Source organism: Aphelocoma coerulescens, chromosome 1A, assembly GCF_041296385.1.
Source record: "Aphelocoma coerulescens isolate FSJ_1873_10779 chromosome 1A, UR_Acoe_1.0, whole genome shotgun sequence".
Classification (NCBI taxonomy): Eukaryota; Metazoa; Chordata; class Aves; order Passeriformes; family Corvidae; genus Aphelocoma; species Aphelocoma coerulescens.
Genome location: NC_091014.1, coordinates 76,525,077 through 76,539,042, shown reverse-complemented (window position 1 = coordinate 76,539,042; position 13,966 = coordinate 76,525,077). Strand labels below are relative to the sequence as shown.

At 44.0% G+C, this 13,966-nt stretch overlaps 1 protein-coding gene across 4 annotated transcripts in view; it reads right to left on the bottom strand.

Annotated features, from left to right (window-relative positions):
• Window positions 1–13,966, bottom strand: part of LMO3 (LIM domain only 3) — a 66,123-nt gene that overhangs the window by 43,338 nt on the left and 8,819 nt on the right. For 3 of the 4 annotated variants that reach the window (XM_069003552.1, XM_069003554.1, XM_069003555.1), the window contains exon 2: window positions 5,033–5,246. In XM_069003552.1, the coding sequence (XP_068859653.1) occupies window positions 5,033–5,238 (206 nt within the window). In that variant the 5' untranslated portion in view covers window positions 5,239–5,246. Of the gene's footprint in view, window positions 1–5,032; window positions 5,247–12,754; window positions 12,821–13,037; window positions 13,104–13,966 lie in introns of all 4 variants that reach the window. The other variant, XM_069003553.1, reaches the window with a different exon arrangement.

The following is a 13,966-nucleotide window of genomic DNA, read 5'->3' as shown; positions in this document are numbered from 1 at the left end:
TTAGTGAAGAAAGTGGAGCTCTCAAGCCTCACTTCCATAAGTACCTCAATATTCCTGAAAACCCTGCTTGAATCTTTAAAGGTCTACCCTTATTTAATCAAGCTGGGCAAGAAACATGTTGAGGAGGCATTTTGAAAACAATTTATAACCCACTACCTATGAAAATATGCACACAGAGAGTATTTATACATGCATTTCAGCAAGCTGATAGCTTAGGTGTTTGTAATACTGCCCATGAGGTGAGAGAGGAATGGGATCTGCTAATCGGCACCAGGCCACAAGACATTTTAAGTCTCTCTAAGTGCTCCTACACAGTAATTTTTTAAAATAATAATTGCCTTTAGAGTGCGAGCAGTTGTACAGGAAAAAGCTGTTTCCTAAATTCTGCTCTTTTCAGTCTGCACTGAAGCTAAATATTTTACAGAGGCAATGTCTTTATAGTGCTTATGGTTGAACACTACTTTCTGTAGCCAAGTCTTGTTATTTACAAGATCTTCTCCAATATCCAGTTTTAGAGACTTGGCTTTTCTCAGGTCTTTATCAGCAAGTGGGGAAGAGAACAAACCCAACGTGTTCCATCCCTTTCTTTGGGAATGGTGATCTACTAATTTTCATAGCTGTTCAGTGATACTTTTAAAGTCTGCAGTATATTTACAGAAAGAATCAATACCGAGGTGGAGGGGGAAGAGTGGGGGGAGAGGGTAGACTCTATCATCATCCTCCCTATTCTCAATAAGGTTCTAGATGTGTATAAGGGCAAAAATTCCACCCCAATATATTAGTTTTGTTAATCCTTTTCTTATGATCTTGCATGCCTGGCTAGGGAAATTATGCAAAAAGTAATAAAAGTTCTAATTCAATTTCCATGTTAAGAGACGGATTTGGAAAAAAAAAATATATATATATATCAGAAACCATATTCTTTGTGTTTACTAAGAGATATGCACTCCAACATTTAGTGTCATGGAGCTGGAGTTAAAACCAGAAACGGCAAAGATAATTTAGCTGCATGAATGCCTGCTCTTCAGTAAAATGCTGCCAAAATTAAATAGGAATGAAACAGCACTTTGTAGTCATTGGTCGCTCAGCGGGGTTTGCGTAGTTAAAAACCTAAGTGAAAAGGGTGATTGACCTACATTGCAACTAGCTTAGCACAGCTGTACTTTCATATTTCTGCTGCATCCGAGGAAGCTCATTATTTAATACAACTGAGTTACATGTAATTGTTGGTCTTTTATTTTACACTTCTAGGGGCCAGATATTAATCTCAAATGTGCAGCAGGCGTTACCGTGCATCTGGAAACATCCACGGCTGCCCATTCGCAGGCAAGGCTAAGAGAAGGGATTGCACACAGTTGCACCTGAAATTAGGAGGCTGCCCAGGGGTAGGAGAACCTCACAAATATGCAGAAATCAAATGAGCAGATGGAACAGAAAGCAAATCCCTTGGCACCCCAAAGGCAAACGCTCTGCTGTTTCCCTATTGTTTTGAGCAGAAGCAGCCCAGAACGTGCAACCAAAGCACATTTCACACAACTCATACCTGCGGTTTAAATAAGTAATAACATTCCAGTTAACAACCAGTTTGACATGTTAACAGCCCAAGGGCTGTTAACATAATGACTGGTCATTAATGGCAGTAATGACAGATTTCAAAGGGAATATCGTGCTTGTAAATGGACATGCTGCCAGTCAGAAGAGAGGACAGAGCAGGATAGGCTGATGCATTAAGATGTCACCGTGCAGCTTTGGAGGAAAAAAAGGGGAGAAAAAAAAAAGTTCTTGCATATTTCACTTACTATAAATGGACTTGAAATGTTGGCGTAAACCTAAGTTCCTTAAATTAAGTCTTCACTTTCCAACCCAGGAGTGTATAAGCAGAAGACAGAAGCCTGCAGGGGAATTATACTCTGCATATCATTTTCATGGAGTGTATTATTTCTAACACTGAGCCCTTTCTTTACTCAAGTCAGTTCCCATCCTCGTTAACAAAACGGAGCTGGTTCCTGCCACGGCCACCCTGATACCCTGGTGTCGTACGCCACCTCGGAAACCACTGGAGTGCCTTACATGAATCAGATTCCAGGGCAAAGCTTCTCACACCCGGAGCATCTTTCAAGCTCATTACCTCATTAAAGATTCCTTCCATTCCCTCAATCCCTCCCAATCCGGAGAATAAGGTTTTAATGTAGTATAATTAACTAATTTTACCAAAGGAGACAGCTAAAGCAAAGCAAGTTTTGAAGTTCTGAAGATACAGAGTATTTATAAGAAGCTCAAAGTGGGGACCTCGGGGCTCAACTGCAGCACGAGAGTGTGCATCAGGGCTGAGGGAGGGGGTAGTTTTTTTGTCAGGCATTTCTAAATGAAAGATACTGGAAATATTTTTGCAAACAGACAAACACACAGTCACACCATTTATGAACGTAAATGTGAATGCTAAAGCACCCAAACTGGCTACATGATTGCTTGTAGCATCTGTAGAATGCCTGTCTTATTGAAAGGCATAATGAACACTGAGAGACAAGTTAATAAGCAATTTTACTCTTTATAGTATCGTTCAAGCCACATATCCTCTAGAGGGCACCACATAAATTAATAGGAAGCCAGAACAGTTTTATACGCAGCAAAGACTCCCTTTATGATTAAAAAGAAAAAAACCTAAGAAGATAGTTTGAAACCATAATCGAACTCTAATGTGATCATTAGTACAATGCAATTTGTTCCTTAAATTCGTATCAAGTGGGTTGCTAAATATGAAAGCTTATATGACTACAAAGCTAGAGAAAATTTAACTAGTTTGTACATTAGCATTAAAAAGATGACTTTTATAGGTTCACTGCCTAACTAAGTAGATAAGATGCAATGAGGCAAATGACTATCTGCAATTACCTTAAGTGCATCAGTTCGAAGTTTAGTGTAAATACCAAGTTTAAATCTATGCACTCACAAGTATCACTCAAAAAAAAAAAAAATCATAACAAAATAGCTTCATTAAGACTCAATAAATCCAGAGACAAAAATCAGAAACATCTTTAAACCATTTATAGGATTTCTCATGTATGCTGGTTTCATGTGCAAAAGTAAAAGGTGTTGTGTGTGAAGAAAAAACTGAAACACCAGTTTTGAATGTGATCATGACAGAAAAAGACAAAAAATTCTCTTTTCTCTGAATCACTTAGTGTGAGTTTTAACAATCTGTTAGCAAAATATTTACTCCTGTTAAACCTTCAAAGACCAGAGAGCAAGAGCGTGTGTGAATGCATCTGTGCTGGGGAAATGCTTTGCTCATATCTTTTACCACATCATTTCTGGTTTTGATTTTAAACATTTGATTTCAAAATAGTAGATCTGCTGCACTAGCACTTGGGAGATTCAGTAAGCTCAAAGTCTCCAGTAAATTTGGAACTCAGATGAAACAGCCATAGCAGTTCTCTCGCTCCTACAGGCATTTGTTGTGTAAAGATTATTAAAATGGGTTTTGAAAGTTGGGATGTTACTTCCCCCCACCAAAAGCTTTTCCAAACCCTCTCTACACGCACTCACCTAAAGACCGCAAGTGACCTAGGTTCATGTACAACAATTCCCTTCTGTTCCAACAGTTTTTAAAAGTGAGGTTTTGTTACCTGCTGCTTTGGCAGCTTTAGCACAAAGAGTTTAAGATGCAGCCTCTATGCTAAGTTCCCAGCACTCTATCTTGGGTTCAGCTCAGAGCTTTAATAGGTAGCAGAATACTTTTACCATTAAGAAGTCTAAGCCCATCTGAAGAACCTGATCTGCCTTTCAGCCCCAGCTCAACAAATGCACAGCGCGTTTGTGAAGGTTTTTGTTCCACTCTCTTTTTCTAGAGGTGGTTACGTGGAGAGCCAGAGTACCAATAGCTGTTAGTGCTTTAGTCTTGTTTCCTGTTCCAACCTACCCATGGTGTAAAGCTTGGGAACTGATCAGTGTGTGGGAACCTCCTGTTTGGTACCTGTACTTAAGCTGAACTTAGAAGTTAACGCACTCAAAAAGAATTTTAATTTTTCCCCAATGTATTAGCGACTTCAACGTCCCTTTAAAAGGAAAAGGCTTCACTAAAGGGGCAGGGGAAATATTCCCAGGAGTTCACCTTAGCCTGGAGCAGCTAGTCTCATTAGACCCCCTCTACAGGGAATGGAGGAAAGGTGTTGCTATAGGAAATAGGTGCTCGGAATCACCTCAGAGGAGCCTTTTCTCTCTATTTACTATTGAGAGCCCAGGGAAACTGAACTTCCCAGTTAAACTTATAGTCTTGCAAAGCAGCCCTATTGACACATGAGCTGCAGATAAACTATCCTGGTGCTGCTCATCTGTACTTTGCTACGAGTTATTCCTCAAAAACTTCTGAGAATGTAGGTCCACAAGCAAACAAGAAGATAAAAAAGCAGGTGCTGATTTGGTACCTCTAACAAGTGGCCACAGGTTAGCCAGCATCCTGCCCAGGTCACCAGCTGAAACCAGGAGCAGAGGGGATTGGAGCTCAGACACATGGTTACTAAAAATGGGGAAGACAGTTGGTCATCCTGGTCCAGCTTCTAACAGCTGAGCGGCAACATTCACAAAAGCTTGAGTGCCACAAATGAAATCCCTTGGCAAACTAAGAGGACAAAAGCGAAGACAGGTGAAACACGCCTCAATCGCAGGGTTCAAACCCTGCCCTGAAGCTGGTGAAAACCATGCATCTGGTTTCAGGCTGCTACACCTGGCCACCACTGTGCTGCCAGGAGGAGGAGACCACCACCTCCCCAGGAGCACGGTGCTGTGGGAAGCATGGGGGGAATTACTCTCTTCTACACCAGTATCAGCATCAGAAATCTGGCAACCACCTCCTCAACCTGATTGTGTGCCCTTTTTGACTCAGACTTTAATTTAATCTCCATGTTTCAGTACTTGTTTCCTCATCTCCACACATACTCAGCCTGGCAGCCCTGCTTATGCGAGAGCAGCTCCATAGGGAAGGCTGAACAGATTTCCCGAGTTTGTCAGCGAGTGGAAGAAGGCCATGACCTACCTCAGATAGTCTCTGCGACAAAGGATAAGGTTGGCTTTGGTGTACAAGGTAGAGCCCACCTCCCCCAGGCGACAGTCACAGCAGGCACATTTCAGGCAGTCTTCATGCCAATATTTGTCCAGGGCCTTTAGAAGATATCGGTCTTTAATCTTACGGTTGCAGCCAGCACAACCTTTCGGCTTGGTGTCTGGCTGGACTGAGAGCATTTGTATACCTGAAATACAATAAGACAAGAGAAGAGTGAAAATAGATATTCTCTCAAGTACAAAAACTCTTGCCCTTTTCTTCCTCCACCTCGTTGCTGCTCCCCCCACACCCAGTTCATTTAAAAGCAAGTGGTGTAGATAGGATAAAATAACCTAGTCAGTCCACAGCAAGCTGAAAACAAGGCTAAGATAAATTTGAGAGCAGAAACTTCCACTGCTCTAAGTTCCACAGCTTCTCTTTAACACCTCATTTACCTGGTCTCTTTGCTAAAAAGAAATATGATTTAAAAAAATAACATGAAATATTAAAACAGTTCAAAGTCATCCAATTTCAGCCACAGTATGCAATATTTAGCAATGCAAAATTTAAATAAACAGCATATCTCCAAAACTTAGCAACCCAAAATTTAAATAAACAGGGTATCTATATGGCGAACATAGTTAAGTCCACATATTTGGACTTATCTGTACTATCTTTATAAAATATAAAAGCATTTCAGATTCTAAAGAAGAAAAGATTGAAGCTTTTAGAGGCACAGGGCGAGAGTTTCTGGGAGACTTGACATAGAAATTTTGATGCTGGCGGGGGGGGGTGTTTTATTTTTTAATATTTTAGTTCTTTTTAAACATATTAATGAAGTGATGAGATTTCCAAAGACTTCAGTACCAGCAATGCCAGTCACAACCTGCAGCGTAAGGACCCTCTGAAAAACCTGACTTAAAATAATCTGCACAAGTCAGAGAGTTTCCAGTTTGTCAAGGAGAAAAAAAAAAAAATAGAAATGCTGCCCCACTTTCCAATCCCAGTTTTAGCCAACAGCTACCTCAGGACAAGGAGTACAGTAGTGTCCATTAAGTATATATACACCTTTTGATGTAACAGCTGAGAGCATTTAAAAAACCATTCAAACACCTGAAACACTGTTTAATGGACAGAACTGGCAAAAAGTGGAGCACAGTTGAGTGATGTTACTCAGAGCAACACAGCCAGCTTCCAGGGATGCATTCAAAAATCAATTGCCCTCGGCTTTACAGTAAATGGGGAGAGGTCGCTGCCCCAAAGTGCTCACACACTGGTCTCTCTGGTTAGCTGCATGAGCTGCCATCCCAGTGCACTCAGACTAATTCTCTCAAAGTTACTTCTTAGGATAAGCAAAATAATAGCCCTGTGGATATTTTAGTGGACATCAAACAGGCACAGGAGAGAAGGGAAGAACCGACGACAGCAGCTTATCTCACTGTTTTAAAGCCAGTGATGTAACTTGAAAAAGGTGTTACTCATTAGAACATATCCGAATATTGCAATGAGGATTTGTCAAGACTGGGGAACGAATGCTGTTGCCAACAAGCAAATCCTACTCCAACACTTGGGGTATGGAACCCTATTATTATCCAGAGACTAGAAAAGGTCAAATAGATTCTCAGAGCAAAGAAGAACAAATTCAAGAGCCCCTCATCATGAATGTTCTACTACCTGGAGTTAAGAAAGCTTGGCAGTCCCAGATCTTGGCTGGTGCTGTAACACCCCACCACAGACAGGCAGGTTCAGGGGGCTAGAACACAGGCTAGCTGGGGTTTCTTTGGTTTGGTTTGCGTTTGATTTTTTGAAATCTCTAGCGAGAAAAGCACGAAAACCAGTGTAACCTTCAAAGCAGTGGTAGAGTGTGCCTTTATGGATATCAAGGTTACAGCGACAAGAGGCTGAGGCATCCCAGGGATCTCCACACAGATGTACATGGAGCACATGGAACCTACGTGAAGCGCAGTGACTGCATGGCCAGTTAAGTGACTTTCCGGTGCTCCCGAGCTGAACTCCTAAGTCCCACCTGCAAAGCTGATCGCTGAGTTAGAAATAGCAATTCTTATTGCAACACATGGGCCCAGCAGCCTTGCTCCCCTCTTTGCAGTGCAGCCCACCACACACCTTGGAGTGTGATACATTTACGTGGTGGAGGAGCCGTTCAGTGGTGCGCAGGCAGTTCTGCTAGCGGACACCCCGAAGCACCCCGGCAGTGCTGCTGCACCACATCTGCAGCTCATGATAGAAGAGTAAGGTCTATATTTTTCTATCAACCAGTTTAAAATAGTCAGTGCTGCCCCTCCCATCACTCCCCAGCCGATGCTCATAGCTCCTCACCATGTAGTTACTCCTAAGATCTGTCTCTCATTCCCAAGGGGGAGGATGAGATCCAGCGACCTGCACAGGGCACCACAGTCTGTGGCAGATCTGGGAACGAACACACACATTTCCTCTTGAGAAAGCACCACGAGACAAAGGCTGAGCCTTTGCAGCATTTTCAACTGACAGCTGACTCCCCTGAATCCAGGGTACATCACTGAAACAGCAAAGTAACATGACTGCAAATAAACGACTCAAAGCATGAAAACATCAGAAATTTTTGGAAAGGAACCCTTTACCAGACCGTAAAGGGAAGTCCTGCTGAAACTCTAATAACATCACTTGGTCAAAAAGCCTTAATCTGTAATGTTGCTTATTGCAGTAGAGTGTAAATATAAACTAGGTGCCAACAACAGGCTTATCCCCAGACCCTCTCTTTGGCCGTGTAGAGGACAAATGCATAAAATCGGCCACAATTTGTATAAACTTCTTGTAACTCAGTAAAAAAAAGTTTAGAAGCATGAAGGGCTGTTCTAGGACTTTAATCTTTAGCTTGAGGGAAACCAGAATAAACTAGGAGCTAACACAGTTAAAGGCTTTAACAAAAAAAATCTTAATGTAAAAATTTCATCGCCTGATAAGGAAGCGGGTTAGAGAGTGGAGGCTGACAGTCTCTGATCCAGGCTGATCTACTGTCCTGAGCTGTCTGAAGAGAACAAGATGCCACAGAAACATGGCCAATCTAGTGAATGTCTGAGCAGATTGCAGTAATCAAGCCTGATAATTCCCGAGGTATATGCTGCAAACATGAGGTTATTGTATTACAAATAAAACTGCAGCCTGCACATAGCCTGCACAGCTTTTGAAGTATTTGCTACATGAGGAAAGTAGGCAGAGCCCTGTCATTCACACTGGTTAGACCAAACCCTTCTTGTAGGGGCAAGTGCAAAGGGGCAAACATGCCACGGAAGGAGTATTTGCAACCCTGCATGCCTATTTTCCTGATGCAGAGAGAAAAGGTGGTGCTGACACCCCACTGGCAGCATCTCCAGATTGGGGATTCAATCTGCAGCAGCTTTTGGAGGGAAGGAATGCTTTTCTGCTGTGATAGATCTGATCTGTTCTCACTTTACTTGCAATGAAACTGGTTCTATTTTATTATTTAAAAATCCCCGCTTCATCGTAAAAAAAAAAAGAAAAAGTTACACTTTTTTTGAAACATAGGAGGGTTCCAAACAAAGTCAAGAAGTGTTTGACACATCTCTGAATTTGAAAACGTCCTTTTCTTCACACGCCCTGTTTAAATTGCTTAGTTCTGACAGCAGAACATTTTATTACTTTTTTCCTGTATGGTATGAGCCACCGTAGTGCAGATCACCTCACAGACCATCTCTCTTCCCTTTAACATTCCCATAAGATCTCTGATGCTGTTGCACTTTTCAGATACGTGCTCATGTATTTTTAGCTCTCCCTTAATTTGGCAATAAGAATACCTTGCAGTTTACTGGCGCCCAGCTTTTCACAGGCTGCGGTTTAAGTACTCATTTATTTCCTAGGACATGGGAAAGGCCCTTTCAGAGGCTGGCAGCACCCACAAACCCATCCAAACTGCTCACTGCTGAAATATCAGGTAGCAGAGCACAGCACTGCTGCCGGGTTGCCTTCCTCTCCCCCTCCCCCAGGAAAGCAGAGCTTATGAAGCACTTTCAAAACATCATACAATTCCCTAAGTGCTACACCCAGGCTGCAAAAAAAAAAAAGAAAAAGAAAAATCAAGCCCAGCTTTCCCTTCAGTTCTGCAGAGTCCTACCCATGCTCTGCATCACAGAGCAGATCTGTTCTCAGAACTGAGAAATTTCAGTGCCTAGTCTGTCACTGTCAAAGAAACCCTTTTTATTTCACCCCAATATGCTTTCAAGGGCTTCCTGCATCCTTCCCTCCTTTCCCTCCCTTCCTCCACCCCTAGTCCTCAGGATACTGCACAGAAACTGCAGAGCTGTGTCAGGAATAAGACTTCTTCATCACCATTCACCACCTTTAGGATTTTTGAAGGGAGAACTTAATAACCTGACTTCCAGGTTTTCAGATTTCTTTCGATCTCCCCAAATAAGTTTGATGCAACTGACTGCCCTCCCTGTTTATTGTTATTATCGTGTGATGAAACACTGTCAACTGATTTGTAACTATGATTTTGTGATAAAGAGGAAGGGTTGCTGGAAAAAGCTAAATTAGGCTCCCGGGGAAGGGAAAGAAGCAAAAATCCATCTCACTCAAATCATCACCCTTCTCAAAAATCAAAGGGGATGAAGATTGGATGTAATGAACTATATTGTGTTAGTGATTTAGAAGCATCTGTAAGCGGGATTAGTCCCTAGTGAGCTGAGCTGAGCGTGGCATGAGACACTCAGAACTCAGCTCTTGTTTGTGGTACAAGCAGTCCTTGGGAGGAAGAGTTGGATATTATGCACTGGATCTCTTACAAACTTTTAAAGACCACACTTCCCCCCTTTTTCAGAGGTATGCACACAGTTCTACCAAGGACAGTAGCACAAACAGCCCAAAAGGGAAAACAAGCCTCAACTCAGAAAAAAAAAAAAAAAAATTAAAAAATCAGTTTGGAGCAAATTAATTATTGGGTGGATCAGTCTTTAAAAGCAAACTGACAGACAGCACACAGTCAACGAGAGAGTTAGGGGTCTAGGAGGAGATGAAAAGAATACTTTTCTGATGCTTTCCTACTTTGTAGCTTCATCCTAAAGGCATTCAGAGCTCCAGTAATTCAGGGCAACACACACAGACTTGGGAGAAAAAAAAAAAAAGTTAAGCTTTCAGAAGCTAAGAAACATTTCAGAACTCATATGTAGCACATCAGGAGTCGTAACTAGTTTTAGATTGGCATGTAAATTGTTCTGTGGAAAATTCTTATTGCCTCCGAGACCCTGCTATTCTGAGTTATTTGACAGTTTAAGGGAAATCATAATTAAAAAAAGAGACATAAATAATAGCCTGTGCAGTGTGGTGCACAGAAATAAGTGGAACCATTTCATTTAAACTCTGGTGAGCTTTTAATTGCCTGGATTGCATTGTGAACCAGCCTAACGGTTGATTGCCTCCATTATGCTCTCTTGTTCTGTGCCATTCATCCGCACCGTCTCAGCTTCTGTAGTTAACACAACAAAGTAACCGCAACTCCATAACACTCAGGGGTTTTTTAAAAAAAATAAAAGTAAGGATTTCAGTACTCTGAATATAGTCTCTTCTGTATACTTTTGAGTTAATTTTCCATGGTATATAACTAAACTTCACCTCCTGCCCCTTCTTCTACAGAGGAATCTGCTTTTTTCTTTTTTATTTTTGATTTTTTTTCTTTCTTTCTACATAAAGGATATGGGTTGGGAAGGAGGAGATGGAAAAAAAAGGAAAAGAGAAGAGGTTAGGCAAAAAATAAAAATGGGAATGCAGTCCCACAGCTGGGAGCAGTGATACAGATTAAAAGAATTTGGCCAACATGGCTAGTCGATTGCCAAGAGACACCAAACAAAAGATTTCTCTTCTTCTTTCCCCTTCTCTTTTTGAAAGCTAGATTGGGCCTAAAAGCTTGTTTCTCTCTGTTCACTGGCCCAGAGCATCCCTGCAGGCTGTAGCCCCCTAAGGGACAACACAGCAAATAGATGTACCCAGATCTCAGGGACCGGAGCTGCTTAGCTATGTTCCTACCCCTGGCGTGTCCCCCCCATCTCTCTCCCCCAGCCCCCCCAGCACTCTCCCCCTCCTTTTTTAGAGCAGTGGTGCTGGGAACCAATTTGATTCCCTTTTTCTCCAATGCAGCTGCAAGGCTCAGAGATACTGACATTTTTCCACTCTTATCAGTTTAATTACAGTTACCATGGCAGCAAAGTGCTAGTGCTTGGCAAAGGCCAACAAGAGATTTGCAAGACTGAGTTCAATTTTGATGCAGCTCACATGCAAAAATAAAAAAAATAAATAAGAAACATATACTCCACAACAAAGAATCCCTTTTCGGAGTTAGACGCTCAAGCCCTTTATGCCAATTCCTTTCCGAGCATCACAAGGATGGGGAGAGGGAGGTGTCGGGGACAGCACGTCGCGATGTTTGTTGCACCGAGCAAAACGAATCGGTTTAAAGCGCGGTCCTACAGAGCTGTCCTAGGAAGCGGTATTTCGGGTCTCCTCAGAGCTCACGCTGGCACAGCCGCTCGCCACGGCAGCGCGTCGGGGATGGAAGAGGAAGGAGGACCCCCCCGCCTCCCCCCGGGAGCGCACCGCTGCGCACCAGCGCCGGGCACCGCCGCCTTACCAAAACTTTTCTCCTTTTTCTGCATGAGTTGATTTACGGGCGCCTGGAGAGCTCCTTCTCATTGAAGCACCAAATCCCGGCAAAAGTAGCAAGTGCTTCCTCGGCTCGGGTCAAGTGAGCGGGAGCGCGGCGCGCCGCAGCGGGGGCGGGGGGCGGCGGGGCTGGGGGGGACGGCACACCCCGAGCCGCCGGCCCCGCACGGCGATGGCGAGCGACAAAGCCACATGCTCCCCTAACTCTGCCGTAAGCCTATAATCCCAGCGGTCTCTTAGCTTTGTTGTAACAAATGGGTTTGATTAAACTGTCACATGCGGCGTTAGCATACCGTATCGTGCTCGCTATGAAGGGAGAAGGTGGGGGGAAGAGGAAAAAAAAAAAAAAAAAAGCGGAAAAAAAGAGAAATGCTCGCAGACAGAAGTACCGCTTCCCAATGCCAGCCTGGCTGCCCTTGCCTCACGCCGGCCCGGGAGAGGGAGGATGCGGGAGCCCGGACCCGCAGCCGGTGCGCGTCCCTGCCGCCCCCGGCCCGCGCTGCCCCCCGGGCTCCCCGCCCCGCTCCTGCCTCCGCTCTGCCCAAAGGGTTAACCCTGCACCGAAGCAGTTGCAAATTAAACTGCCGTACGGGGAGGCTTGTGGATTAAAGCTGGGGAGTGGGAAATTAACCGACTCCCTTGATAATTGAGAGCATGTTTCGAGAAGCTCTGGAAGAAGCAAGAATAATAATAACAATAATAACGGGGAGGGGGGTAGTGGTGGGGCTGCAATTCATTGTTAACTTTGACTGCTATTTCTCGAGACATACAGTCGGATGGGTTTCGCTCAGCATCCTCTGCTTGCATGTATTTCATGTCTCATCATAAAAATAATGAAGCCTCACATGATTTAAACAAAACAGTCTCGGCAGAGCTGCAGCTTGAGTGAAAGTTGCAGTGCAGAGATGTGTGTGTGTATTGCAGCCCCGGCTTATGACTCAGAGAGGGAGAGAGAGAGAGAGAGAGAGAGAGAGGGAGAGAGAGAGAGTGATGCAGGCACACATACACAAATGACCCAAAGCTTATGTACACAGTTGCCTCGCTTACCTTCTCAATTAAGCGATACAGGGGAGGCAGTTCAATAAGCACAGTGGCTGCTTTGTAGCTCTTCTCCTTGGAAAAGGTCAAAAAGAAGCATTGTTTGGGGAAAAAAATAAAGAGGGGGTGGGAGAGATGGGGAGGGAGATCGCTATTCTTTAAGTTTAAAATAATGAGGTCCTCAAGGATCCGCCAAGTAATTGTGTTGACCGCATCCGAGCTACAGGTGTCCTCCTTTTAGTATCTTGCAGTCCAAGGCTGTCTGTCTCCGTCCTGGCTGAAGACAACTTACCTAAAGCAGCGTGTGAGGAGCCGAGTTGAATGAAGTCAGGGCTTTATCAGCTGCAAAATGCAATCCCTTACCAGCCAGACATAATACAGCAAAAGAAAAGGTCACTCAGTTATTACTGAGCCAGCAGAGCCCAGGCAGCTCTTGTGGAAGACCACAGAGAAGCAGCTCCCTTCCGATTTAAGGCTATTTACCTCTCCCCCCCCTCCACCCACCCACCCACCCTTCCTCTCCCCCCTCCCAACTCCCCCTTTCTCTCTCTCTCTCTCTCCCTCTCGCTTTCTCTCTCGTTCTGCAGCTCGCTCAAGTACAGCCGCCCTCGGAAAGTGCAAAGCAGCCAGGAGACAGATTGGGCTTTGTTGGTAATTTCCCATGGTGAAAATTTACAAGCCTGCAAGTGCAGTCAGCAAAACCACATGCATATGCTAGACACAAACACCAGGGACACACACACACGCACACACAAGTGACCTCTGCTGAAGCGGCTCAGGATCACCTTCCCAGAGAGTGCTCCAGGAGCAGACCCGGGCAAGCAGGGGAGCGTCGCGCCCCCCACCCGCCATCACTCCTCCCAAAATACTTTGCTTAAACAAAACCAGAAGTTGCCCACGCAAAACGGCAAAAAATAAAAAAAAAAAAAGAAGGAGAAAAAAAAAAAAGGCAAGATACATATCTCTCTATTAATGAGTAATGAGAAAAATCCCTGAAGGTGAAAACTCTGCCTGTCTCCGTGCTAGATCTGAGCTACTCAGAAAGCAGTGGAAACTCCGGTGTGAAAGTTTCCTGCTCCCCGGCGCAGTCCCGGCTGTACCACCCCTGGGCCCCGCTTGCCACATGCCACCCCCCTCACTGCACTTTTGAAGCTGAATGCTGAAGGAAGCCAAGCCATTTCCCCCCTACAGCATCCTCATCCTAGGAGTTGAAGACACATC